Source organism: Leopardus geoffroyi, chromosome B4 (genome assembly GCF_018350155.1).
Source record: "Leopardus geoffroyi isolate Oge1 chromosome B4, O.geoffroyi_Oge1_pat1.0, whole genome shotgun sequence".
Classification (NCBI taxonomy): Eukaryota; Metazoa; Chordata; class Mammalia; order Carnivora; family Felidae; genus Leopardus; species Leopardus geoffroyi.
The window spans coordinates 125,350,382-125,378,362 of NC_059341.1; the positions used below are offsets into that span (position 1 = coordinate 125,350,382).

At 37.9% G+C, this 27,981-nt stretch overlaps 2 protein-coding genes across 6 annotated transcripts in view; one reads left to right on the forward strand and one right to left on the reverse strand.

Annotated features, from left to right (window-relative positions):
- SLC41A2 (solute carrier family 41 member 2) overlaps positions 1–27,981 on the reverse strand; it is a 125,457-nt gene that overhangs the window by 26,319 nt on the left and 71,157 nt on the right. For 4 of the 5 annotated variants that reach the window (XM_045467148.1, XM_045467145.1, XM_045467146.1 and 1 more), the window contains 4 exons: positions 24,359–24,506; positions 19,098–19,177; positions 15,281–15,412; positions 13,360–13,508 (listed from right to left, as the gene is read on the reverse strand). In XM_045467148.1, the coding sequence (XP_045323104.1) occupies positions 13,360–13,508; positions 15,281–15,412; positions 19,098–19,177; positions 24,359–24,506 (509 nt within the window). Of the gene's footprint in view, positions 1–12,391; positions 12,443–13,359; positions 13,509–15,280; positions 15,413–19,097; positions 19,178–24,358; positions 24,507–27,981 lie in introns of those variants that run through there. The other variant, XM_045467149.1, reaches the window with a different exon arrangement.
- LOC123592161 (40S ribosomal protein S11-like) lies at positions 3,094–4,737 on the forward strand. Its single transcript, XM_045467151.1, has one exon. The coding sequence runs from the start codon at positions 4,234–4,236 to the stop codon at positions 4,666–4,668; it is 435 nt and encodes a 144-aa protein (XP_045323107.1). The 5' UTR covers positions 3,094–4,233; the 3' UTR covers positions 4,669–4,737.

Below are 27,981 nucleotides of genomic sequence, written 5' to 3' on the forward strand. Positions count from 1 at the left end.
CTTCGTCTTCATCAGGGTCGACAAGCCTGAAGAGAACTCCCCTTCTCAATGCCTCACTACCCAAGGGATCCAGCATGCTATGTCTCCAATGAGGCAGGCTATCGTTTCATCTTCTGTGGCTGTCTGGCCTGGAGCCCGAGCATACTTGTCTAGAGAATTAATCCTAAAAAGGGATTTGGGAAATCGTCTCCATCTTAAGACCCTACAACCTAAGCTACAATAGTGTCACCACACTATCGTATCACTAAAAATACAATCAAAACAAGGTGAAAAGAGAATCTCAAAAAATTCACCTGTTTCAACTGCCTACCTTAAGGTAACATATTCATCAACTCGCAAAGCTAAAGTAGGTGTTTTTAGAACAAGAGAAGAAAATTCCTGCAGCTGTTGACCCTCTCCTCACATTTCCTTACCATTCTCTTCATACTTTTCCTTCAACCCAAACAGAAACCAATGAAGAAACAGAGACAGAATGCAGAAAGAATAAAGAGATCCTTACTTCCCATTTGAAATCTGGTGGATTTCAATCTTGAGGAGTGAGAAAAGAATGGGAATGAGGTCAGGCAACCTGTTACAATCCCCTAATTGCTTAGATCCTTCCTTTGTGATGCCATCTGGGAATAGGATTTGAGTTAGTGTTGTAATAATATATATATATATATATATATAGATATATATATATATATAGATATATATATATAACCACACCATTTAATAAGGCCTACTATGTGCCACACATTTAAACATTATTACTACTATACAATGAGGAGTCATTATCCTCATCTTGCAGGCAAGAACAATGAGACCCCTAAGGAATTAAGCAACTTGCCTAGGGCTGAGCCAATTAACTCTCTCAGTTATTGGGTAGTTATCCTGGGATTCCAGTTATGGGCAGGTTGCCACCACATGGCTACATTCTTCCTTACTGAGAAGAATGACTCCAAGCAATTACTGGGGTATCAGAATCATGGTAGGGACTCTTGATGATAGATTCCATAGGTCTTGATCCTATCACTGATCCCCTAAGAGACTCATTACTCCAGTAATCCACAGCTACTAGTGATGATGGTAATAAAATAGTAAAACCGTAATAGCACCTTTCATAGATTATCTCATTTCATCCTTATAACAACAGCCAACAAGGTGGGTCTATTCTTAGCCACTTTTTATAGATGAGAAAACACAGTCCCTGAGAGGTTACTGTGCTTAAGCTGACACAGGTACAAGTGGTGAATACCAGAGCCCAAGCCCTTACATACTATGCTCCCTGCATCGGATGAATGAAATGTTATCAGATCTCACAAGTTTGTTGCAAGGGGAACAAATTTTGAAAATCATCATTTTGTAAAATAAAATAAACTCGTCAGTCCGGTCTTCAAGATCCTTCATGATCTCGCCACAATCTGTTAATTTTCAACCTTATTTTCCATCACTTCTTTACATAAGCCCCTATGCTCCATAAATTTTCTTCCTATTTTCTGTAAATGCCCTGACTTTTCTCATTTACCTAATGCTATTTCCTTTTGCTGAAATGGCATTTTCTATGGATTCCACAAAACAAAATTTTATCCATTATAAATCTTCCTCCCCATGGAGGGAAAAACTCCCAGTACTGAACTCCCATAGTGCTTTGTGCTTCTCTCAGGACATTTGTTTTCTTGACTGGATTCCTACCTGACTTCAGTAGACAAAGATTCTATGTAAACTCTGTGCAATGAATACCCTTCTGAGGCAAAATCCCAGGCTGGAAGGAATATGAGGATGGAACAAAATAGAGACAAAAGGCAGCTTTAAGTCTTCAGAAACTGCCAACCTAAGAATCATGTACCTCTAAGAGCACAACAAAGTGTCAAACTTATTCTTGTAAAACATAGTGGTTAGGAGTACAGCCTATAGACTCCATCTTGCTGTGTGGCCTCGGAGAAGTCAGTCAACTTCTCTCTATGTCATCTGCCTCATCTGTGAATGGGAACAGCATAACGTAGGTCACGGAGTTGTAGAGAGTACTCAGCAAGTTCATATATGTAAGGTGCCTAACAGTGAATGGCTCATAATAAATGCCATACACTGTTTGCTATCACCACTTTTGCAACTCATATATATTGAAAAAGTGGCTGAGATTACCAAATCCCAAGAAAGGAACTGTCAGAGATGGGAAACTTTCAGAATATATAATTTAGGTGATGAGGTGATGAACTGGCCTATATACACACACACACACACACACACACACACACACATATATATATACACATACACACACACACACACACACACACACACACACACACACCATTACGCTCTTCCTCTCAAAAAATCCAGAAGAAATATAACTGAACACTATAATATAAGTCAAATTATGGCAGAAAGAAGTGCCAGACTTCCGGGTTAAAAAAAAAAAAAAAAAGACCCATTAAAAATAAGCTATTTTTTGAAAAAAAAGTTAGCAGACTTGGAATACAATTTTTCAAGAAAACAACATTTTTTGTATTGCTTTGGTTTTCTGGCTAACCCATAAAAGCCAATTCAACTTAATATTACTTTAGCAGCAATTATTGATTTCCATATTAATAGACTGTTGTAGTTAGCAGATTATTTTAATATTAGCATATACATTACTAAATATATACAACAATGCTTTGTAACAAATCATCTTTCCTGTAGAAGTGGGAATTCACAAAATCAAACATCATGAATGCAGGAGGGCGTCTGAGTGATAGCTAGGGTCACTATGCTTCCTCATTTGCCCAGAAGTGATGGTCATTCTAATTATCAATAGCTCCCTTTCACTCTCCAAAGTGTCCTAGTTTGGACTAAAATTAAATGGTTACCTTAGTGTTAGTTCACTAAGAGCACAACGGAGTGTCACTGTAATGTTACAAGTGAAAAAACTAAGCCACACAGCAGTGCTGTGACTTAGCTAAAGTCACAATACAGGAAGGGGCCAGAAATACTTACTCCAGGGAGCCCGGGGGTCTCAGTTGGCTAAGTGTCCCATCCGACTCTTGGTTTTGGCTCAGGTCGTGGTCTCACAGTTCTTGAGTTCAAGCCCTGCACTGGGCTCTGTGCTGACAGTATGGAGCCGGCTTGGGATTCTCTCCCTCTCTCTGACCCTCTCCCCCCTCAACATAAAATAAACAAACTTAGAAAAAAAGAAAGAAATACTTATTCCCAGTCCAGGAGTCTTCCTGTCACAACGCACACACTTATCAGTAGCAGGATAATGGTGATGACTGTGACGGGCAGGATTTGGGGTGCCAACAGCGCACATGCCATAAGCCTACGTGAATGAGGCTCTCCCCATCCCAGAGGGACTTTACAGCATCAGGGGCTGAGGACGGAGAGGTTTAGAGATCTTTGCTTGTGTGCCCTAAGCTTGGCTTCTTGCCCTTTTCACTGTACCCCTTGTGGCTTCTCATCTCCCAACCCCTGCTACTGAGATGGGAGAGATTATGGGGGAACAAGGAATTTAGTTTTGGACATTTCACGTTTGAGAGATCTTTAAACATATAACTGGAGATGTAGAAAAGGAGTCCAGACTAGAGACGTCAATATGAGAGCAAGCAATGCAAGGATGCTATCTAAAGCTTAGGCCACTCATCAGAAGGGCAAGAAGGGAATTGTGTGGTAAAGAACGGGCGTCAAAATGAAGGTGTCTCCAATAATGAGAGGAAGGAAAAGTGATGTCTCTGACAATAATACGATACACTGCATTTACTACCATTATTGGAAACTTACTATGTCCCAGAAATTCCACCAAGTAATTTATATACATTAGCTTAGCTCTCATCACTACCCTCTGAGTTAGGGGAAAAAAATAAGGCCAGAAAGGTTACAAAACTTGATTAAAGTCACAAAATAAGTAGCAGACCAGAAACTCTGATTCATGACTGACTGTGAACAGCTCCAATCTCTCTACAGTATTCCTCATATTGGGATCTTATCTTCCCTCTTCTTTCCTTTATCCTTTGTATGTGATGTATGTGATTACAGACAGCCTGCCTAAATATCCTTCTGTGAAAACATTAATTTTATGTCTTCAAAGTTAAGATGACACTAAATCACGTGAATGTGACTTCAGAACTAAGATGTGGCCAGTGCTTCTTTTAGTAAGTATCTAGACCATGTTTCTGTCCCAAGCATACTCTACTAGATAAGAAATGGAAGATATTTGTTTTTAATTTATACTATTTGTGTCGCGGCCACACTCATATTACAAACATATGTTTCAAAATGACCATGAGCGCCTTTTTCCAGGCGGCCGGGAAGATGGCGGACATTCAGACTGAGCATGCCTACCAAAAGCAGCCAACCATCTTTCAAAATAAGAAGAGGATTCTGCTTGGAGAAACTGGCAAGGAGAAACTCCCGCGATACTACAAAAACAGCGGTTTGCGCTTCAAGATGCCCAAGGAGGCCACTGAGGGCACCTATATTGACAAGAAATGCCCCTTTACTGGTAACGCCTCCATCCGAGGGCAGATTCTGTCTGGTGTGGTGACCAAGATGAAGATGGAAAGGACCACTGTCATCCGCCGAGACTACCTCCATTATATCCGAACCTCCATTATATACAACCGCTTTGAGAAACGCCACAAGAACATGTCTGTGCACCTGTCCCCCTGCTTCAGGGATGTCCAGATCGGCGACATTGTCACAGCGGGCTGAGTGCCGGCCCTTGAGCAAGACTGTGCACTTCAACGCGCTCAAAGTCACAAAGGCCGCTAGCACCAAAAAGCAATTCCAGAAGTTCTGAGACTAGACGTCTGTCCACACCCCTGAAGAAAATAAAGTTATTTTCCCAGTCAAAAAAAAAAAAAAAAAAAAAACCAAAAAAACCCCCAAAATGACCATGAGCTAAAAAAACAAAAACAGAAACAAAAAAACAAACAAAAAGCCCCCAAATGACCATGAACTATTATTTATAAGACAGAAACACTTATTAGGAAATTCATTAATCAAGATCCTAATGACAAATTTTATTATGGGGGCATACATTTGTTCATTTAAGGTGGGCTTGGGATTTGCTGGGAACAATTTTCTTGAGAATATGAACCCATGCAATTTGCACATAAGTGTAAAATTCAAAATCAAATACTGTCTACCAAAAGGTAGTAATAAAAACTAAGAAGGGAGGGGTGCCTGGCTGGCTCAGTCGGTTAAGTGTCCGACTTTGGCTCAGGTCACGATCTCGCCGACCGTGAGTTCGCGCCCCGCGTCAGGCTCTGGGCTGATGGCTCAGAGCCTGGAGCCTGCTTCTGATTCTGTGCGCCCCCCCCGCCCCCTCTCTGCCCCTCCCCTGTTCATGCTCTGTCTCTCTCTGTCTCAAAAATAAATAAATGTAAAATAAATAAACAAACAAACAAACAAACAAACAAACAAAACTAAGAAGAGGCGCCTGGCTGGCCCAGTCAGAGGAGCATGTGACTCTTGATCTCAGGGTTGTGAGTTCGAGCTCCACACTGGATGTGGAGATTACTAAAAACAAATAAAAAAATAAAAAATAAAAAATAGATAAACTTCAAAGAAAAAAAAAAACTAAGGGGACTCCATTTTTTTTAAATCATACTAATAAAAAGTGTAAGAATCATTATTTTGCTAAGAATAATTTCATATTTATTGATATTAATTGAAGTTTCTCATCAGCTACAATATATACTCTGATTCTCCTCTTCAAAAAAAAAAAAAAAAAGGAAAGAAAAAGAAAAATCTAAGGGGCACCTAGCTGGCTCAGTCAGTGGAGCATGTGACTTTTGATTTTAGGACTGTGGGTTCAAGCCCCACCTTAGGTGTAGAGATTACTCAAAAATAAACTCATAAAAAGAAAAATCTACTGAGGCACTTTTAAAGAATGAAATCCAGGCATTGGCAAAAAGCTTGATTCTGAAGTTACAGAGGAAGACTCTACTATCATAGGGAAGAAAGTCAGGCTTTTCTCTGTTTCATGCATTTAAGTCCAATCTCCCACAACAGAAAAGATGGTAAAGGCCAGGGTCAATGTCTTCTATTTCTTTTGTACAGCAACAAGCACAGTGCTTAGAAGACTACATGTGTTATGGATTTGGTATAATCCTGATACGTATCATTCTAAATTTTACATATTGGGAGCTTGTTGTCATTACACCATTTAATGGAAATATTTTGTCTTCCCCATATGCAAAGACAGATACAGCCAGGAGCAAAGGTTTTCTACAATCAACTTTCACAATGAATTTCTCATGGAATTTAGTGCTGCTGAAATTTTTAGTCGAGTTCTTAATAACCTAATTTTCTGCACAAAACAATCACTGCCTACAATAGGGAATTAAAAATTTCATTTAGAAATGGTTTTGATTTGGTGCACCTGGGAGGCTCAGTCAGTTAAAGCATCCGACTTTGATTTCAGCTCAGATCACGATCCCATGGTTTGTGAGGTCAAACCCCACATCAGGCTCTGTGCTAACGGCGTAGAGCCTGCTTGCGATTCTCTCTCTCTGCCCCTCCCCTGCTCACACTCTTTTTTTCTCTCTCAAAATAAATAAACATTTAAAAAAATTTTTTAAATGGTTTTGCTTCTTAATTTACCAATTATATTAGCAAGCACTTTGTTGGAATTCAATAGGCATCTAGAAAATAAAAAAAGTCTTTTTTTCCCATTAAAATATTTTATAGCAAAAAAAAAATGTTAATATACTCTTATGTGCTTATCTTTTTGACTCTTGGAGGGTATGTCATCCAAGCTTTATGCTTTTGTCTTTTTACAAAGGAGGCACAGTTAGGATTTCAAACACAAAGGGAAACTGGTAGAGACTTTAAATAGGGAAACAAGCCACAATGTACTCTGTTCCTTCTTTGCTCAAGAAATTGCCAGTCTGCTTATTTGATTGATAGTTACTTTTGTACCTTCTTGGGTTTATTATGTTGTCAAAATACCACATCCTTGAAAGAGACTGTGTGTAGAGAATAAGGCAAACAAATGAATTAACAGACAGAAAATCCTGAAGAAGGCATCAGGATTCCCTTTGATGTATCTTGAAACGCCGAAAAGGTTCATCACAGCCCGGAATTCCATATTATGCTTTTCATTTCACAAATTCACAAGCTTTGAACAGTTAATGGAGCATCTGAATAAATAAGATGTGAAGCCGAGGAAATCACTGCTTAGGGAGAAAGGACCCAGTCATCTCTAAGTTTGTAGAAGAAAGTATATTTTGGTTCTATAAAATCAGAGTTGTGGGTTCAATGGGCTAATGTGACACAGATGAAAAAGTACACTGTAAAGCCCAAAACTACATCCTTAGCCACAGCTGGCAGTCTTATAAATGTTGGCCGATATCACAAAAGTTGTAACAAGTAGTACAGGATGGTTAGCTTGGTACCAACCCATCCTTACTGCTGAAGAAAACTCAAAATGCAATATGGTCACTGGTGTACCAAATAAAATGCCTTTCACACATTACTCTGGCCTCGACACAGTCCAACTAACCCTGATTGCTCTCGGGCCCTGGGCAAGAACATGAGTAAGCCTATAATCCATCACAGCTACTGACTGGTTCAGTGGCCTTACTGCACACAACGAAAACACATTTGTTAGGTTCCTTTTAATTGCAAGACACATAATAAATACCTAAATAATGTAATTTGTGTAAGTAGATTTTTAAATTTAAAGAATAGTTTTGGGGCGCCTGGGTGGCTCAGTCAGTTAAGCATCTGACTCTTGCTTTCGGTTTAGGTCATGATCTCGTGGTTTGTGAGTTCAAGCCCCACATCAGGCTCCATGCTGACAGTGTAGAGCCTGCTGGGGCTTCTCTCTCTGTCCCCTTCTCTCTCTGCCCCTCCCCTGCTCATGTGCTCTCTCTCTCTCTCTCTCAAAATAAATAAATAAACTTAAAAAAAAAAAGTAAAGAATAATTTCAAAAAATGTAGTTAGAGTGTGCCAGAGGCAAAATAAGATAAAAGACACTTAATCATTCCAAGTCCCAAACGATTTCAAATTCAAGTTGACGTTTCACTTTTCACTTGATATGAGAAATAGTCAGCTACAGGACCAAAATTAGAAAGCTAATATGCTCTGAAAAAACTCTTGTGTTAACATCTGAAACTAAACCTTAACTTTTTAGAACTCTTTATTATGTAAAAGTTCAAATACATAGAAGAGAACAGTATAAATTAATCCACACCACTCCCATGGACCATCACTTGGCTTTATCAGTGATCAATGCATGACCAATTCTGCTGTATCTATCTCCCCCTACCTTTTGTTTTCTCTCGATACCAAGTCATTGCATCTCTAAACGTTTCGGTAAAACTTTATAATTCTGGCTGAACACTGATGGAAATTTGGGGGGTTTTGTGTTTTACTTTTTACTGCCTCTTATTTTCAATCCTCATGTCATTCAAAGAGAGAAAGCTGGTGTTTATTGACAGCAAGGAGAAGAAAATTTAGATGTTTCAGTTTTTCTGGCATTTCCAGGACTTAAATACAGTTGTAAACTTTTCTCCTCCCTCCAGTGAAGGAGGAGGCAGAGCTGGCAAGATACAGTCATTTTGTTTAACAAACATTAACTAAACACCAGGGATGGGGCTAGGTAAAAGGAATAAAAATGAATAAGCCAAAGATCCCTTCTCTATAAGGGGTGAGACACGCATAAACAGATAATGTCAATATAATGTGTCAGAACTAGAATAATGATATTCACGGGGTACTATGGGAACAGAATAAGGGCACTCAGGCCAGATTAGGGATTCAAGCAAGGCTTCCAGGAAGATGATATCTGAGTAAATGCAAATATACTGCAAATGATTGTTACTATATCATTATAATAAGACCAGCACGAGGTTTCCTTCAAACAGATTTCCTTCATTTAATTGGTTGGGGAATTGGGTGGGGAGGGATAGAGGGGAAAGTTCATCAAAGAATATCAGGAAAAAAACCAAAACACCAGGAATTCAAAAACAACCACTATATAATGTCTCACGGGGAATACCATAGGGAAAGGCTGGTCTCTAGCCTCAAGGAGGTAGGGATATAGATGGGGAGAAATTAAACATGCATCAGAAAATCTTACTATAGAATATTCAATCAAAATATATAGTCTAGGGATGGGAAAAGTGGACTAAAATATTTGAGTAAGAGCTGGGACCTAAACCAAGGTTCTGAATATAAATTTAACCCATATCAAAAAAGGGAAGCCAATCAAGTAAAGAAGAGTAAAAGGTAAGCCTTAAGTAGTCAAGGAGGTTTTGTCTTTAAAAAGTATTTATGGGAGCGCCTGGGTGGCTCAGTCGGTTAAGCGTCCGACTTCGACTCAGGTCACAATCTCATAGCTTGTGAATTCGAGCCCTGCGTCGGGCTCTGGGCTGATGGCTCGGAGCCTGGAGCCTGCTTCCGATTCTGTGTCTACCTCTCTCTCTGCCCCTCCCCTGTCCATGTTCTGTCTCTCTCTGTCTCAAAAATAAATAAACGTTAAAAAAAAAAGTAAAAAAAAAAAAAAAGTATTTCTGGGGGTGACTGGGCAGTTCAGTCAGTTGGACGTCTGACTTCGGCTCAGGTCATGATCTCGCAGTTCACAAGTTCGAGCCCTGCGTTGGGCTCTGTGCTGACAGCTCAGAGCCTGGAACCAGCTTCAAATTCTGCGTCTCCCTCTCTCTCTGCCCCTCCTCTGCTAGTCTCTTTCTCTCTCTCTCAGAAACAAACATTTAAAAAAATTTTTAAATAAAAAAAAATAAAGTATTTCTTCCTTCGGTCCATCTCTGAATTGATTGAAGGAAGCAGGGGAAGGGCTTGTATCTGAACCTCAGTTTCCAAAGAGGTGTGTGCATATATGTATTTACATGTGTGTCACGTATGTCGGCATCAGAACATGAAGATTTGATTTGAGCATTTACAATCTGGCTCTAAGCTATTCCACTGGAATAACACACAATGTCAGATGCATACAAAGATCTACTCTTGGGGGCGCCTGGGTGGTTCAGTCAGTTAAGCATCTGACTTCAGCTGAGGACACGATCTCACGGTTCGTGAGTTCAAGCCGTGCACCGGGCTCTCTGCTATCAGCTTGGAGCCCGCCTCAGATCCTCTGTCTCCCTCTCTGCCCCTCTCCTGCTCACACTCTCTCCTTCTCTGCCCCTCCTCCACTTGTTCTGTCTCCCTCTGTCTCTCAAAATAAATCAACTTAAAAAAATCTACTCTGGCAGATATCTGATTCTTGGGGAGAAACCCATAAAAATAAAAGCTGTAAAAGATATATAAGAAAAGCCAATCAGCGCTGTAAGATTATAAAAAACGTTTTCCGATTGTCGTCAGAGGTCAATGCCTCACCACTTATAATTCTATTTTTAATAACAAGAGCACCAGCTAACACTCAAACAGCATCTGCTATGTTACAAGCTTCATATAATTCACTCATTGAATCTTCAAAATGAGTTTTGTTGTAGATACTCCTATTCCTCCCATGTTATAGAAGAGGTAACCAAGATTCAGAGAAATGAGTATCAATCTTTCCTCCAGTTTTTCAACCCTCACCTGTAAGAATTTAAGTAGAGCTTAAAAAAAGACATGTAGGATTTCTCTGAGTACAGACTGAAATCTAGTACTTTTTTTAAGTTCAGAAAAATTACTTCTATCCTTCATTGACCCAGGTGAAATGATGTGTGATAGTATGTTGGCACAGAGCCATAAACATAAATGTAAAATCAATCCATGAGGCTGAGAGGTAGAGTTGCAAATAGAAACATGCTCTAAAAATGCCATGTTTATCAACAGACCAAAGAACAATCTCTGAATATTTCCCACCGGATTGAAGAATGCATCTTTTTCACAATACTTACACAGAGATAAATGACCGTATCATTTACAGTGATAAAGGTAGCCAATGGTAAAAAAGCATTTGAAATAACTTTTGTCCCTACTGAGCAGTAGAAAAATATTACTCCCCAGGTAGAGCTTTTTCTTCCAAACTCTGAAAGCACTTTATAGGTAGCTATCCCCAGCATTTGTATATCATATTACAATATAATTATGTGTTCATGTAGCAGTCTTCCCTCCAGACTTCTAGTCCTGGAGGATAGGGTGTGAATTTATTCATCCTGGGATTTAAAACCCATCTCTGCATCTAGTAGAATAAAGGTTTATTGGGTGAATAAATGAATGAATGATTCAAGAGGTGACGTTTGATAAACTCTCAGGCACTACACAGCATTATAGAAAAGTTTAAAATATCAATTAAGTCATAAGGGTGTTTGTGATTTTAAAAATAGATTCCAGCCTCCCGTGCCTGGCATTTAAGGCCTTTCTACATGAGCCCTAATCTACTTTCTTAACCTTATCTCATCTACTCTCTTCCTAGTTATATCCTGGGCATAAATTACTTTGTCTCTCTTTTTTTAGTGTTTATTTATTTTTGAGAGACAGAGATAGAGAGTGAGCAGGGGAGGTACAGAGAGAGAAGGAGACAGAATTCCAAGCAGGCTGTGGGCTGCCAGCACAGAGCCCGACGTGGGACTCGAACTCATGAACAACAAGATCATGACCTAAGCTGGAACCAAGAGTTGGACACTTAACCAACTGAGCCACCCGGGCGCCCCAAGAATTACTTTCTCTTTCTGACACGAGCTCTCTGCTTTCTCATCTCTACACTTTAACTCAGTAATCTCCAAAAGTGTTAGATTATTTAGCCCTAGTATAAAATACCCCGGCATACTTATTTAATACTGTGCTGATATATTATGTTTATAATAAAACACTTATAGAAACACATGAAAATAGACATTTTAAGCAAATAAGGAAAGATATATAAATAGAAGTTTTAACTTTTTCGTCCTGGACACAACAGATTGTTTTAGATGTACTTCACTTTCAAAGTCACTGATTTATATGAAAAGAACTAATCTCATAGAGGTTTTTTGAGAATTAAGTGAATCAGTACATGTAATACACTTACTTAGAACAATACTGGTCATGAAGGCCCAATGTAAATGTTATCTCTTCAAAGAATTATTTGAATGCACTTCTTATGAGGTTAGGATTTCTCACTGTAGAAGGCACTAACCCTACAGAGTTTGGCAAAGAGCTGAGCCTAAGAAGCCAAAATAAAGTAGAAACGTTGGAAAGATTGGGTTTATGGAAAATGATGCAAAGGAAAAAAGAGGTAATTATTAACCTCAAGAAAAATAAAGTACACAAAAAGCAAATATAATCATACTACACTATCTTGCTCTATAGTACATATTTCCATAGGCCTAATCAGACAAACACGGACGGCAAATTTAACAAAAAAAAACCTGTGATATAACTATACGGAAAAGACGGGGTGTTAACACAGCCCCTGAAATCCTCAGTTTTTATTAGCGCAAGTCTAAAGTTCAGGCATGTTACTTTAAAACTTGCAGATATCTATCAGAAGAAACAGCTAAAATGTTTCAGTGATTAGCTCTGAGGAATGTGATTGGAAAGGTAGAACACCTTAGTACTATTTAATTTTTAAATTTTGTGCATGTATTATATCGATCACAGATCTTGGAAATGAAGTCAATTTTCTTAAATTTTAAAATAACCTCCCACAGAAAGATGGCAAGTTGAGTACATATGTTCAACTCTACCCTCTCCAGATACCTCAGTGACACAACAGAGAAAAGATGCAGAAAGGCACAGAGATAGTCCAGAAAGGAGAGAGAAAAAGATAAAGAAATAGAGAATAAGATCAGAAATTTAACGCAAGCGTTGCAGGAATCAAATCATAAGACTCCAGGAAAAGAGAATGGAGAAAATGATGAAAAGAAATCAAGTAAATAATTCATAAATTTTTCCTAGAACTGAAGAACATGAAGTTTTAGACTGAAAGGGTCAAATAACATCCAACAAAACGGACAAAGGACTTCCAAACCAGGGCACATCAACGTGAGATTGAAAAGCAATCGGAAAAAAGAGAAGATCTCGCAAGCTTCTAGGGAGATGAAAAGAAGTTATGTATAATGAGATCAGCAGTGAGAAAAGCACCTGTTGTTCTTCTCATGGTAACAGAAGTTAAAAGGCACTGAAGCAAAGCCTTCCAAATTCTAAAAGAAATAATTTTATAGTCACTCAACCTATTCATGTAAAAGCATTTTACAAATTGCAAAGGTTCTTAGGCACTCTCAGGCATCTATCAGAAGATGTGTTCATACAACATTAGAGAATCTAAAAAAAAGGGAAAGCCGGTGGAATTCAGGAAACAGGAAATCCGAAGGTTCTATTTATCAAGTCATATTAAAAGCGATCATGAGCTTACTGGTTTTAGGAAGATGAAATCCATATGAAGGCTTTCAGTTGCTTTTTGGAATGTTAACATATTTCATGTGCTTTTAGATGAAAAAGAGATTACAAGAGGTTTCAACTCTTACCTGTAGCACAGCAGCAAATAAGTACACTACTATGAAGATGACAGTTAAGGACGTGTGACCACTTTTCATCAAATGAATAGTGTAGAGGAAAATTAAATGTCCAGGAATCACTAAAAGCAGTAAAACTTGAGCAGACTTATTATTCACTCCTATAATAGAAAATATAAGAGTTAAAACAAAATCATATTTTGGTTAATAACAGGTCAGTTATTAACATTTAAGGACTACTTTCTACTTACTATACTGAATAGCACTGCATAAAATTCTGTTGCTGGGGCACCTGGTTGGCTCAGCCAGTTAAGTGCCCAGCTCTCGATTTTGGCTCAGGTCATGATCTCATAGTGGGTCGTGAGATCAAGCCCCACGTCGGCATCTCCTTGCCCTCCCAACCCTCCCTCCGCCACTGGGCATGGAGCCTCTTTGAGATTCTCTTTCTCCCTGTCCCACTGCCCCTTCCCTGCCTATAAGCACCCATATGCACATGCAGGCATGCTCTTTCTCAAAATATAACAAATAAATCTACTCCTGAAATCATTGTTTCACTATATGCTAACTAATTTGGATGTAAATTTTAAATAAAAAAAAAATAACAAAATATATATATACATAAAATAAAAAATTCTGTTGCTAGCAAAACATTTCAAATTTTCACAATTCGCTTAATTCTTTGAAATTCTTACTGTATGTTATAGGCTAATTAAATGACAGGAAATTGATAAAAGCTTGCTATGAAGAACACTGGCCAGACTTTCATGTCTATCATACTAATAGAGGGAAGACAAAAGAAAACACATAAAGTTCCTAAAGCATAGGAATGTACTGTTTTGTTTTGTTTTTTTTTTAACGTTTATTCATTTTGAGAGAGAGTGAGCCAGCAAGCAGGGGAGGTGCAGAGAGAGGGAGAGAGGGAGAGAGAGAGAGAGAGAGAGAGAGAGAGACAGACTCCCAAGCAGGCTCTGCACTTAAACCACAGAGCGCGAAGCAGGGCTGAAACCCACAACCGTGAGATCATGATCTGGGCCGAAGGCAAGAGTCAGATGCTTCACTGACGACAGCCACTCAGGGGCCCCAGGAATGTTTTAATTTTACTTTTCCTTTAGAGTTCTTTCACTGATATTTTACTGAGCATTTCTCATCCCCATTCAAAAGTCAAGAATGACCTTTATTTTGATCAAAAAAGAAGTGACAGGAATTGTGAGATTTAATATAGTGGTCTTAGTTTTTTGGTACTCACTGCCCGGGTGACATAAACAGGACACTGTTCCTTGTGACAGAAGTTATCCCTCTCCTTCTCTTTGGGATCAAATGCTTACATTTAGAAAAGCCAAAAGGGGGGCGCCTGGGTGGCGCAGTCGGTTAAGCGTCCGACTTCAGCCAGGTCACGATCTTGCGGTCCGTGAGTTCGAGCCCCGCGTCAGGCTCTGGGCTGATGGCTCAGAGCCTGGAGCCTGTTTCCGATTCTGTGTTTCCCTCTCTCTCTGCCCCTCCCCCGTTCATGCTCTGTCTCTCTCTGTCCCAAAAATAAATAAACGTTGAAAAAAAAAAAAATTAAAAAAAAAAAAAAAAAAGAAAAGCCAAAAGGATTAATACAGTAAAGACAGTACATCCGTCTCTCTAGATCACCTAGATCTAGATAACGTTCCTCTTTCTTGACTCATGAACAAGGTATCCCAGAGAAAAGAATGAAAGACAAAAAGTATACAAAGTTCCTCAGCAGTTGCAGACTTGATACAAATAACTTTTTGTTCACTGAGATTTAATGAACACAATCTATTCTACTTCCAATCTATTCAGGTCTCAGAAAAAAAAAAAAAAAGTCATTCAAAACTCTGACAAAATAGGTATTCAGCAACTGTTGCCTGCCTATGTGCTCAGAGCAGAATTATTCCTGATATAAGATGCAAAACTCCAAAGCACATACCTGGACCAAAAAAAGTTCTAAATGGGTAGTAACAACCTTTGGGTTCCTCAGGCAATTCTCCAGGAATGCTATGTAAGTGGAGGTAGGTAGAAATCCTGCTAGCCTGAATGGCCACCAAATTACCACCAATACCTGAAACATAAGGAAAAACAAAGCAGTTATCTTTCTATTTTAAGCAACTTGCATAAGTTCAACCAAAGGCAGGCCTTCTTTGTGTTATGTGCTGGGCAATAAAACAAGCAAAAAGAATTTCTTCTGAAATGTTGATTTATTTAATGTTGAAGTAGATATTCCAAAGGCGTAAAGTCATTATTAGGAAAGACTCTTGCATTACTTTTTCAAATCTGACTCACCGACTGAAAGCACACCAGACTAAATAATTGTTTTAAATTACTACCACGGCCAACGTATAAAGCTAGGTAGCAAGATATTTAATGCTTACCTCCTTAATGAAAGGAAAAATAAGCTTGGTTTTTTTTTGTTTTTTGTTTTTTTTTTTCAAATAGACAAGGCTTGGTACTTTTCTGCTCAGGTTCCTAAAGAAATTGGTAGGGGAGACTGAAAAAAATACTCCAGAAAGTAATCTTTTAACCTAGATTATTCTCTCAAATACTTTACAGACATGCCCTACAGGAAACATTAAAGGGATTTCTCTTGGCAAAAGGAACATAAATCCAGATGGAAATCTGGAACTACACAAAGGAAAGAAGGATGCTAGAAATGTAAAATATATCAGAAAATAGAAAAGATATTTTCTCATTTTTAATCTCTTCAAAAAACATCTGACCATTTAAAGCAAAAATAATAACAATGTACATACAAGGTTTATAACGAAGTACAATGTATGACAAAAAGAACACATAAGAAAGAGTGAAAATCCAAGTATACTGATGCAAAGTTCTTATCCTTATGTAAATGGACTAAATTATTATTTGACAGTGCACTGTGATAAAGATATACATTATAATACCTAGAGCAGTAGTTTGCAAAATATGGTCTGGGGTCTGAAGGAAGGTTAATTCTAGAAATTCTAACCCCTTGCTAGCACAAGTCCCAGAGGGAAAGATTCACAGTACACATTAGCATGATAAAGATCTTTAAGAAATCCTGTAGTGAAGAAATCTATTTGACCTAATGCTTCCCAAACTGAATGGACAACAAAAACTCACTTTTCAAGTTATACTTATTAATATCTCCTAGAACTAGTATTCTTGTGATACGTATACACACACACATACACACATACTCTAAAGTTTATTCATTTATTTTGAGAGACAGAGAGAAAGCACGAGTCAGGGAGGTGCAGAGAGGGAGAGAGAGAGAATCCCAAGCAGGCTCAACATGGTCAGCATGGAGCCCAATGCAGAGCTCGAACCCACGAACTGTGAGATCATGACCTGAGCTGAAGTCGGAAGCTTAACCGACCGAGCCACCCAGGCGCCCCTGAAATATAGTTTACAAAATGCTACTAAACGCTGGGAGATGTGTTAAAAGATGTCCTAAGCAAAATATCAACACTGATATGCCTTACTTTAAACAAAGTGTGTATTCTTGTATTTAATAAAACAGATAAATTAGCGATTATTTTGAGGGGGAGAAAATCACAGGCTTTGGAATCAAGCAGATCTGGGTCTAAATGCTGAGTTACCATTTACTAGATATGAGATGCTGGACAAATTACTTTCTTATTGGGAGGATTAAATGATATGAACGTGCATAAAAGACCTGCAAGTTACCTGGTACACAGTAGGTACTCACTAGTTAGTAAATGATGATGGTCATGATGATGGTCATGATACACAGGGGTCCTTGAAATAGCACCTCCTCTAACACATTTAAAATGAAATTCAATTCTCAAAAGTTCCACTTTTTTGAGGACCATGGAATTAATCTTCTCTATCAATGTCTTTAAACAGTGGAATTTAACATAAGGTGAGCTCCTTGTGATACGCAGCTAAGAGATTTACTTACTGGGATACAAAAAAAAAAAAAAAAAAAGATTGTACTGCCGTGTAATATGATGGCTTCCAAGAAGAGCACTTCAATGAAGCTCTAAAATTATTTCTTTTGTAAAGTGAAATAACAGAAATACTGATTAAAGTGAAATAACAGAAATACTGATTAAAACCTTACTCATGACGGTATTGTTGTAATTTACATTTTTCACTGAAATGTTGGACAATACAGCTCTAATGGCATGAGTGGGTAAAACTTATGCTAGTGACCTCATCAACTAATATTCACTGAATAGGATTGGAACAGGTGGAAGAAAAGCAGTAATCATTCCAAGCAGTGGCAATTAGATCTTTGTGGGGCCCCCAAATAGGAATCCGGTTAGAAAGATAAAGGAAAAAGTTGTACGCAGTCAAGAGCATATAGAGGGCCTTGAAAAGCGAAGCAGAAAAATTCAAACTTGATTTGACAGGTAGGAGGAAACCACTGATAAGTTCATCATCTTAAGTCTGATGTAATAAAAAACAATGTTTAAGGATGACTAGTCTGTTAGTGACATTTAATTGGCACTGAATAGGGAGTGGGTCAGGAAAGCTACTTTGTTACTTCAATGATGGCTGAAGTGAGATATTAGCAGACTACAATGCTGAGACTGTTGTTGTATAAGTAAGTGAAGAAGTGAATTACGTTAATGGGTGAATAGACAAGGTTTGGTCATGTCTACTCAAAGAGGATGAAGGGCCAGGTTGATGGTGCCATGATTGTAAGGGTGGATGATGGGGAGGAATGTGGCACTAGGAAAATTGGGAAGGGGATCTAGAGGGGAAATTTTTCTTTTTTGTTTTTTAATGTTTATTCATTTTTGAGAGACAGAGAGAGACAGAGCATGAGTGGGGAAGGGGCAGAGAGAGAGGGAGATACAGAATCTGAAACAGGCTCCAGGCTCTGAGCTGTCAGCACAGAGCCCGACTTGGGGCTCGAACTCACAAGCTGTGAGATCATGACCTGAGCCGAAGTCAGACGCTCAACCGACTGAGCCACCCAGGCACCCCAAGGGGAAATTTCTTTACAGACATTTTATAGCTACACAGAAATGTAAATGTTCAGTTGAAATTTTAGATATGAAGTTAGATTTTGGAGAACTTGCCTTCATAGAACATATTTTCTTACACATAAATATAAAAAGCAGTTTATATTAAATGTGTAGCATATCCTATGACAGGTTTTCTCTCAGGTAAAATTACTTTTTAAGTTATATTGGTGTAGGTTATACTAAAATCCAATTTAATGAGCCAGCCCAAAAGTCAGTATAACTGGATTAAAATTATTTTATTAAATGGAATAGATACAAGAAACCCTGTGAACCTAAGTATTACAGTTCCCACTTTATAGGTAAGAAAAAAAAAAAAAAAAAAACATAAGGCAGATTTTAAAGGGATCCGCAGAGGAGTGATAGATGTTAATGGACTGCATTGACTTAAGCAATGCTTACACCTAGCTAACTCTAATTTATCCATAAAAATTGACAGAGGCAGCAACAAAACAGGACAGAGCACATAACCCAAAGCCAGTGATAATCCAGAACTGAAATGTCATATTTTGCTACATTAACCTCAAAGATCAGGTATGCCTGATTCTCAAGCTAAGATCAAGTGGTTAAGAGTAAAAAAACAGCTTTTTTCAAAAATGTGTTGTGCATACTGAGAACAGGGAACATCATTTCTACCCCAGATACCACCCTGGGCTTGGAGAGAGAATGGAAGGGAAGATACACCTCTTAAAATCTGAACCCTACGATTCTCGTTAGTGCCTAGGAGTATGTAATGATTTGTTGCCATCGTGAAACAGTGTATCTCATTCTTACCATTAATAACCGGTGTGTAAACAACAATCCCCACCAAGTTTGGATCAGATACAGTTGTGTCCAGAATAAGGCCCCCAATGCTGGAAGAAAATCACACAGTTTAGGGAAGAGAAAAGAAAACACACTAATTTAAAGCTGCTCTTTACATACAAACACCTCTACTTTTAAAAGTAAACATTTCAGACATTTAAAAAACAATAAAAAGGAAAAATATTCAAAGTAAAAATCAATGTCAACAGTGAAATGTTGAAAATAAAACATAGCATGAGCAGTAGCCCTCTGTTTCCGTTCTCATTCTGATCTCCAAGATGTGTTCCTCGTAAAAAGGAAAAGAACGTAGGGGCACCTGGGTGGTTCAGTCGGTTAAGCGTCCGACTTCAGCTCAGGTCTAATCTCACTGTTGGTGAGTTCGAGCCCTGCATCTGGCTCTGTGCTGGTAGAGCCTGGAGCCCTCTTCAGATTGTGTCTCCCCCGTTCTCTCTGTGACCCTCTCCTGCTCACACACTGTCTCTGTCTCTCTCTCAAAAATAAATAAAAACATGAAAAAATAAAAAACATAAATAAAAAGGAAAAGAATATGCTTTAAGTGCTTTAAAATGTCTGGAAGGATATATAAGAAATTATTAACAATGTCCATCTCTGGGTGGAGGGGCAGACAAAAGACTGATGATTATTTAATATCCTTCTGTATTTGTTAATTTTTTAAAACCATGTGTATTTATTGCTCTTATAATTTAAAAAATAGGGTTTTTTGTTTTTGTTTTTTGGTTTTGTTTTGTTTTGTTTTTTTTAAGTAAGCTCTAAACCAAACACAGGGCTTTAACTCATGACTCTGAACCCACGATCAAGAGTTGCATGCACTAGGGGCGCCTGGTGGCTCAGTCGGTTAGGCATCCGACTTTGGGTCAGGTCATGATCTGGCGGTTTGTGGGTTTGAGCCCTGCATCCGGATTCTATATCTCCCTCTCTCTCTGTTCCTCCCCTGCTTGTGCTCTGTCTCTCTCTCTCTCTATCAAAAATAAATAAACATTAAAAAAAATAGATTAAAAAAAAAAGTTGCATGCTCTACCAACTGAGCCAGTCAGGCGCCCCTAAAATCTAGTTTTTAAAAGAATATTTCTTCATTTATGAAATTAACAAAGCATTAAATGGATCATTTTTATTGTGTTAAAACTATATATATATACATATAAATAATCTTATCACTGGTAAATTGAAATAATGAGCTGTAGCATAGAAAGAGCTGATTTTCAGAATGGAGGTCTGGAAAAATAACATATAGCTACATAGAAGCAGGCCTTCAACTTCAATGTCTCAATGGAGCTCCGAGGGTTTTTTTTTTAAGTTTCAAGACCATTACTAATTGGTTAACTTCAGTTTCTTGGTCTAAGCCCTATAAAACATTAACAGTCCCAATACTCCATGGGGTCGTACTGCCTAAATTTTCTAGGAAAATGCAATCTACATTACACAAAAATAAACTACATGTTATCAGAGAATGGAATTGATTGTCAAAATATCAGATCAAAATATTCTTACCACTACTTGACAGCTAACATTAGGAATTTATTAAATCTTTATTAATTTTTTAGTAAAATAAATGAATTGTGACTTAATATGCCTAAATTACTAGAATTTCCCATTAAAAGTTACATCAGAGGGGAACCTGGGTGGCTCAACTGGTTAGGCGTCTGACTCTTGTTTTCAGCTCAGGTCATGATCTCACGGTTTTGTGGGTTTGAGCCCCACATCAACACGTTGGGCTCTTTGCTGGAAGCACTGAGCCTGCTTGGGATTCTCTTTCCCTCTCTCTCTGCCCCTCCCCCACTTGTGCTATCTCTGTCTCTCTCAAAATAAATAAATAAACTAAAAAATTTTTTTAAAAATTAAAGTTACACTGTAAAGTCCAAAAATAGTCATCCTTAGCAGTATTTTCATATTTTAAGCTCTAATTTAAAATATATATATATTTCATAGAACTAGTTATGTATTAAAGAATAAATCTCTGTGCCAAAACACATAGGTTCATGCTGTGGCTGTAACATGAATATTTGCTAAAACACATTTTAAAATGTTTTTATGACCCAGATAACAAAATATAGAAAAATTAGAAAATACAAACAAAAAGAAGAAAATAAAAATCAACTATCATGACATCATTCAGAGTTATACTGTTAGTATGTTGGTAGCTAGACTCCCAGATATTTTTAAACACTTAGATTTTTAAAAATGAAAACCCACATTGCAAAAGTAGTTCTCTCTTCACTTTTATCAAATTTTGATTTTATCCAATAAACACATGTACATTATTTAAAAAGTGAGAGTGCCGCAAAGCCTATTACATAGCCCCTGGCCCCTGCCCCCAGAACCTGTCCTGCCCCAGTAAATTTTTTTTCAACTTCTGTAGCTGTTTCCTCTGGCATTTAGTTCTGTATTTCCGGATAGCATGTTTATACTGTGATTTCTTGATTTAATTTTAGACACTTACCTAATGACCTCCACTATGACGGATGAGGATTTAGTCTCACTTGCCCTTCTCTCTCCACCTAAGACCATTCATCAACCCCTTCCTCCCCGTATCCTGCCAACTTGGTTCTGTAGTTCTGGGTGGAGTATTTAGGGTTTACTTTATTGTGACAATGGAATTCACAGCAGGACCACCAAGTGTCATTGGATTTCCCCACTGTTACTTGTTGCTCTGTCCCATATTCTTCCTAATTTTTAAGGTACTTACTACTAATTCAGCCTCAAATTTCTAACAAAGTTAATGAAGTGCCTCTGAATAAGTCAAAGTCACCTGGCAACCAATCAATTCTGCTTTTTTTTTCTTAGAGACATTCCTCCTTGAGCCCACTGTCCTCCTGCCAACCTGGACGGTTGCCTCTAGGCCTGATACACAGCTGTCAACCTGAACTTCAATCTCCCACGCTGGGTCTTTGAAAAAGTCCCAACATTTCATAGGACCCTATTGCCTGAATCTTCCAGGAAAAAAGCAATCTACATCAGAGAAAAATGAACCACAAGGTCTCATGGAATGGGTTTCCTCATGCCCATGTCATCTTCCTTGATTTATTTCCTCATTTTGATAGACTGTATCTTCTACCAGCTTTCATATGAAAGGGTACATAGGAAGCAAAGTTTCTGAGATCCTACATGACTGAAAATTGTTGGATGCCACTCTTCCATTTGGCTGATACTGCAACCATACTCTGTGTTCAAAATAATCTCCCTTCAGAATTTTCTTGAAGGAATCACTTCCGGTGTTGCTACTGGACATCATTCAGATTCCCAATGCTTTATATGTAACTTGTCTTTTCTCTCCAGGAGATTTTGGGATTTATGGTAAATTTATGATTTGGGGCCCTCCTCGTATTCACTGTGCTTGGTACTCAGTGGGCCATTTCAATCTGGAGGCCCGTGGTCTTCAGTCCTGGGGAATTTTCTTGGCAATATTTCTTCGAGAATCTCTTCTTATTGTTTACCTCCAGTTGCCCGCCTCTTTGTTTTCTGTTCTATTTTCCAGAACACTTCTTCAGCTCTGTCTTCTAACTTTTCTACTCAGTTTTTTGTTTGCTTATTTGTTTCTGCTCTTTATATATATTCTTCGTTCCCAAGAGCTCTTCCTGCTTTTCCAAATCCTCCTTATTAGAACATTCTGTTCTTACATTATGGATGCCATAGATTCTCTTATTGCTTTAAGGGCACTGATGAGAGTTTTTGAGGTCTTTCAACTATCCCTGCACTTTCTTTGAGTACCATTTTTCTGGTCTCTGTCTTTCATGTTAGAAGCCTTAATCAAATGTCTGGTGATCCTTTTCCTGTCTGCTCCTCTGTAAAGGGCATTGCAGAGCACACTTGTCAGCAGGTGAGCCTCCTGAAGAATGGTCAGGCAGCTCTTTCACTCAAGGACCCACAAGGGTCAGTAACCACCGAGTTTTTCTCTGGCTCTCTGGTGCTGATGAGTTACCCCAAGAGGGAATTATTCTAATTTTTTTGCCTGGGGGTATAGGCTTGACTACCAGCATTCCATGAGCAAAGAAAAAGAAGTGGGATAGGGTTTTCACTGCTGGGCATCTAGATTTTCACTTAATCCTACTTTCCATACAGTGCTTAATCCACACCCTCACTTGTGCAGGTGTTTCTTAATCCACAGCTTCTCTGATTTAGTCTCTCCAGAGTTAATTCTTGTCTTTTGCCAAGGTGGGAGGGGGCAGTCACTTGGGTGGTCAAGCTGGAGAAGGGCTTTGAGGGTCTAATTGTTTCTCACATAAATTTTCACCCAATCTTCTCCATTTCAGCTTTGAGAAGTACTTAGTGCCTCCAATTTCTCCACGTTTCTGGGTTTCTGAGGCTTAGATCAGCTCGCTTCCTATGGGTGTCCCTTCACCCTGCTGGAGGTTAGGCTTTATCCTTTTCTATTCTGGCGGTTCAGCTAAAAGTCATCCATCTGATTCCTATTTTACTAATTTTGTTGAATCTCTCACCTGCTGTCCTCTCTGCTCCCCTTCTGCTTTTGTGGTTTTACAGCTTTTCTGTTCTATTACTGTCATTTTAGTAGTTTCAGGAAGGAAGACAGTAAATGCGTGTCAATATACCATGCTTAACAGGAAATTCATACCCTTTTCTAGCTGGCTCTTTTCACCAAAGGCATAATGAACATCTTTCCATGTTAACAGAAACGTTGCAGTGTTATTTTTAGCAGCGAATAATCCATTTCGTGACTATACCATAATTTATTTGATCACTACCTGGTTGCTGAGACCTCTACGGTGGTCTCTCTCTTCTTTTGTTATTAAAAGTTCCTCTGTGATGAGGACCCGTACAACTTAATCATTTGCAAATATCCTTAATTACATCCCTATGTTCTGCCAAAGTCCTAGAAGGAGAAGTAGTCAAATGGTACGTCCATTTCTAAGGCTGTCTGATACTTATGTGAGCAACTTACTATTAAAAATAAATAATGTCAGGCTAACACACACACACACACACACACACACACACACACACACACACACACCACTAAACCTTACTCGTCAGTCTGGTAAGGATTTGATTGGAGAAAAGTTTGAAACTGGTAGCGAAATGAGGTATGTCTACTCATTCCAAGAACTCCTGTGACTAATAGCTCTATTACATGTGATAATAAAGATGTGAGTATATAAAATGACTGAACCAAGAAATGATGTTTTAATGTATACACAGATGCAGGCATATAGAACACACAGATAGATACACACACACACATACATTTTAATACTAACCTACTTATAACCATAGCTGTTATGACAGGCTCCCAGCCTGAGTGGAGAACTGTCCTTGTGGCTGGATGTTTGGCAGCTATTATAATCCAGATAGGAGTTAGAGCCAAGAAAAAGACACCAACTAATGGAGAAATGTAGTAATACCTCTCTAAAATTAAAAAAGAGACAACATTTCAATCTCTCTTCTAACCATGGAGCAAATGTAGATATTAAAAGTAGAAGTTTCCCAGAAGATAGGATGTTATCCAACATATTCACATGCTATATTTTCTATAAACTTCAAACAAATTTAAAACAGTAGATAAGGTAAAAATATTAAATAATGTAACCAAAAACTAATACATTAATTCAACAAACATTTATGGAATTAGCTATCTGTGCTAGATGAGAATTGCAATAATAATGATAATAATAATGATAATAATAATAATAATAATAATAAACAGTAAGAACAAGAGTAAAAAAGCTAACATTTATTTGGCTTCTATTATTTACCAAGTACTGTGCTAAACACTTTCAACTCAACACATCAACTCATGTGACAGTCCTCACAAATATGAGGTAGACACTGTCATTTCTATTTAATGAAGAAAACTGAAGCTTTGGACCTTAAGAACATGGCTAAGAGACGGCAAGAGTTGGGGGGAAATGGAATCTGACACCAAAGTTGGTACTCTTAACTCTCGAGTCAAATGGGATATTGTTTTGACCCACAAAGATCTTATAGTGCAAGCATTCCAAGGAGTATTGGCCGATCAATTGATAACAGATATCCCCATATTGAATAGGGTTCCAAGCTCCAAAATAAAATAGAAAAACTAAGTTTAATAAAGTTAAACACATTTTTTCACTGCTGCACTTCTCAGAACCCTTAATATTCTAAGACAGAATATAGTACACCATGTTAACCATAGGTTGGCCAGACCACCTAGTTTCACATCTAAGTGTGACAACTTACCTCGGACAAGAAATGTAATTTCAATAAACTTCAAATTCCTTATCTATAAAATGGCAACAATAATAGTACCTATTTCATGGGGTTATTGTGAGTCTTAAGAGAATTAGTACATGTAAGTACAATGGTGCCCAGGCACCTAGCTAATATTTATTGAACACTTACTATTGTCATAATTATCATGGCCATTATCATTAACATCTTGCTATTTGGAACACACTGAGATACCAGATTGCCAGGACTTTGTTACAACCCCTTTGTCGTAAACTGTTTTACTTGATCGCAACTATTCACTGTCTCTCCATCCTTGTTATATTTTCCTATAAAGTGAATATCCTTCTCTGTCTCATTGACTTTGAGCTTAGCTATTTGTCTTGCTTTGTGGACATGCTATATATCACCTCTGAACAAAATTTTAAGTGCTTTCAGAAATGAAAGAGGTAGATTGATAGATAGATATGGGTAAATATGAACTGTTTTCAGACACTAGACACTAGACAACAGGCATTGCAAAACTGTCATCCCTGAGAGAAGGGAAAGAAATGAGATAAGCCCTATAACAGCCTCAGCTCTTTGACTTAAGGCACATTCCAGACCACAGCTCAGGAAGGGAAAACTCAAGCAGAGTGATGATAGGGCAGCAGGAATTTATAGGACAAAATACTAGAGAAGAGGAAGCTCTCAGAGAAAGAGCTTGTGAACTGAATACTAAGTCAAGCATGCATAGGGTGAACTCCACAAGGCCAGGCCAAGAATAATTGGGGAGTCGTAAACTGAAAAATTCCCAGAGTTTACAAAGGGCTGGAAGTCATTCAAGAGCTAATCTTGTAGAGAAGAGAGGCCTCTTTGAATACTGAGAAGATTTAGTAAAGACCTGAGAAGGGTCACATCTTAGTAGTAGGGCCAGCCCTAGCGTAAAGTCTACTCAAGATTCACTCCAATAAAGCTTGAAACCATGCCTTGTAAGGCTCAAGCTAATCCACAATTAACTGCCTACAAGAATAAAATTAAACACTCTGTAAAGAAAACCAAAACAATTGAGCACTTAATGGTATTACATCACAATGTGTAGCACCCAACCAAAAATTATTTTTAAGTGTTTGGAATAATATTTAGTCACATTTACAAACTTAAATACTCTGAGATACTCTGTTGTACTTAGACATTTCTCGTGTCTCTCAAAAGTTCCCAAGTACTTATGACAATCTTTATAAATCTAGCAAATTAAATGTACAGATACAGAAAGTCTTTAAGTTTTCATAAATTTTTATATAATGCATACAAATTTGGGAACATTTATATTTAAAATCACAAGAATAAGTCAATTACTTAATTACAAATTTAAGACAGAATTAGAAGACTGATGTGTTTCTCTAATGGGTTAAGTTACAAGTATATTAAAAAATCCATGTTTTGCCTCTTCAGCATAAAACTGTTAATACCATGAGTCTGATTCTCAAATATTTTTATAGTCAATTCTAAATATCCCCAGGAATACAAGTTGCCTACTCCTTCTTAAAACAGTGACACCCCAAAACATTTTTGGTAATATCATTTTAGCTGACCAAGGTTTTACTATTATCGGAGATTTCAGCCAGGACGTTCCTGGATTCTTCTCAATGATTCGAATACTTATTGTGTATAGTAGAGGCCTCACCTTATACCTTAAAGACAGCCTTGAACTCACAGTCCTTGTAGCTTATAGTCCTAGATTTTAGTTATATGTTACTAAATTTTTCTGGCATCTCACAAAATTCTTCAATCCTTATCCAGACTCTTATCTTTAATTGAACTTTGTATTTCCTCATCTTAAAATATTTAAAGATCTTCTTGCCTATGACTAAAGATGTCTGAACTAGATAGAAACTCAATTTTTTTTTCCTAGCAGATAGGAACAAACAATTACCATAAATATTAAACTAACATCCAACCAAATTTTCTCATGGCTTTATCTAGATCACAGCTTCAAAATAATTATGCTAACAAAATCCATTAAATATTTTCTCCCATTTACAGGGATATGACTAATGCTACACAGTGTCATCTTCTCCATGAATTTTTATAAAAGGTTGAAAAAAAAAAAAACCTTTACTGAACGGATTCCCAGTTCTCCTTGTTAAAACATTAACAATGTTAATGTTAAACATTAATGTTATGTTAAATAACATCCCAATTAGGAGGCATTCTTACCTCTTAAAACAACTAAGGTTGCCAACAATCTCTTTACAGGATCAAGCAGAAAACTAAAGGCAAAATCCGCTAAACACAAATGAAAAGAACTATTCTGCTAGGTCAGATCATCTTAGTACTTCATTTTTAGGTCAAAAAAGGAGCACTATGCTCAGCTTTTAAGTTCTTCTCAACATTAAATCTTTGGAAGGACATCTGCCGTTGAAAGAGGCACCTACCAACTCAACCCCAGGGTCATTGCTTGAACTTTCAAAGTGGGCAGAAACTTCTCAGTAAACAAACTAAAAATAATGAGTGGACAGTTCCTCAGAAAGTTAAACAGTTATCATATGACCCAGCAATTCCACTGCTAGGTAACTACCAAAAGAACTGAAGACATATGTTCACACAAAAACTTGTACAAGAATGTTCACTTTTCATAATAGCCAAAAAGTGTAAGGAACCCAAATGTCCATGGAATGGTAAATGGATAAACAAA

Coding starts and splice junctions, on each gene's coding strand:
- LOC123592161 (XM_045467151.1), top strand. CDS start 4,234: ATGACCATGAGCGCCTTTTTCCAGGCGGCCGGGAAGATGGCGGACATT.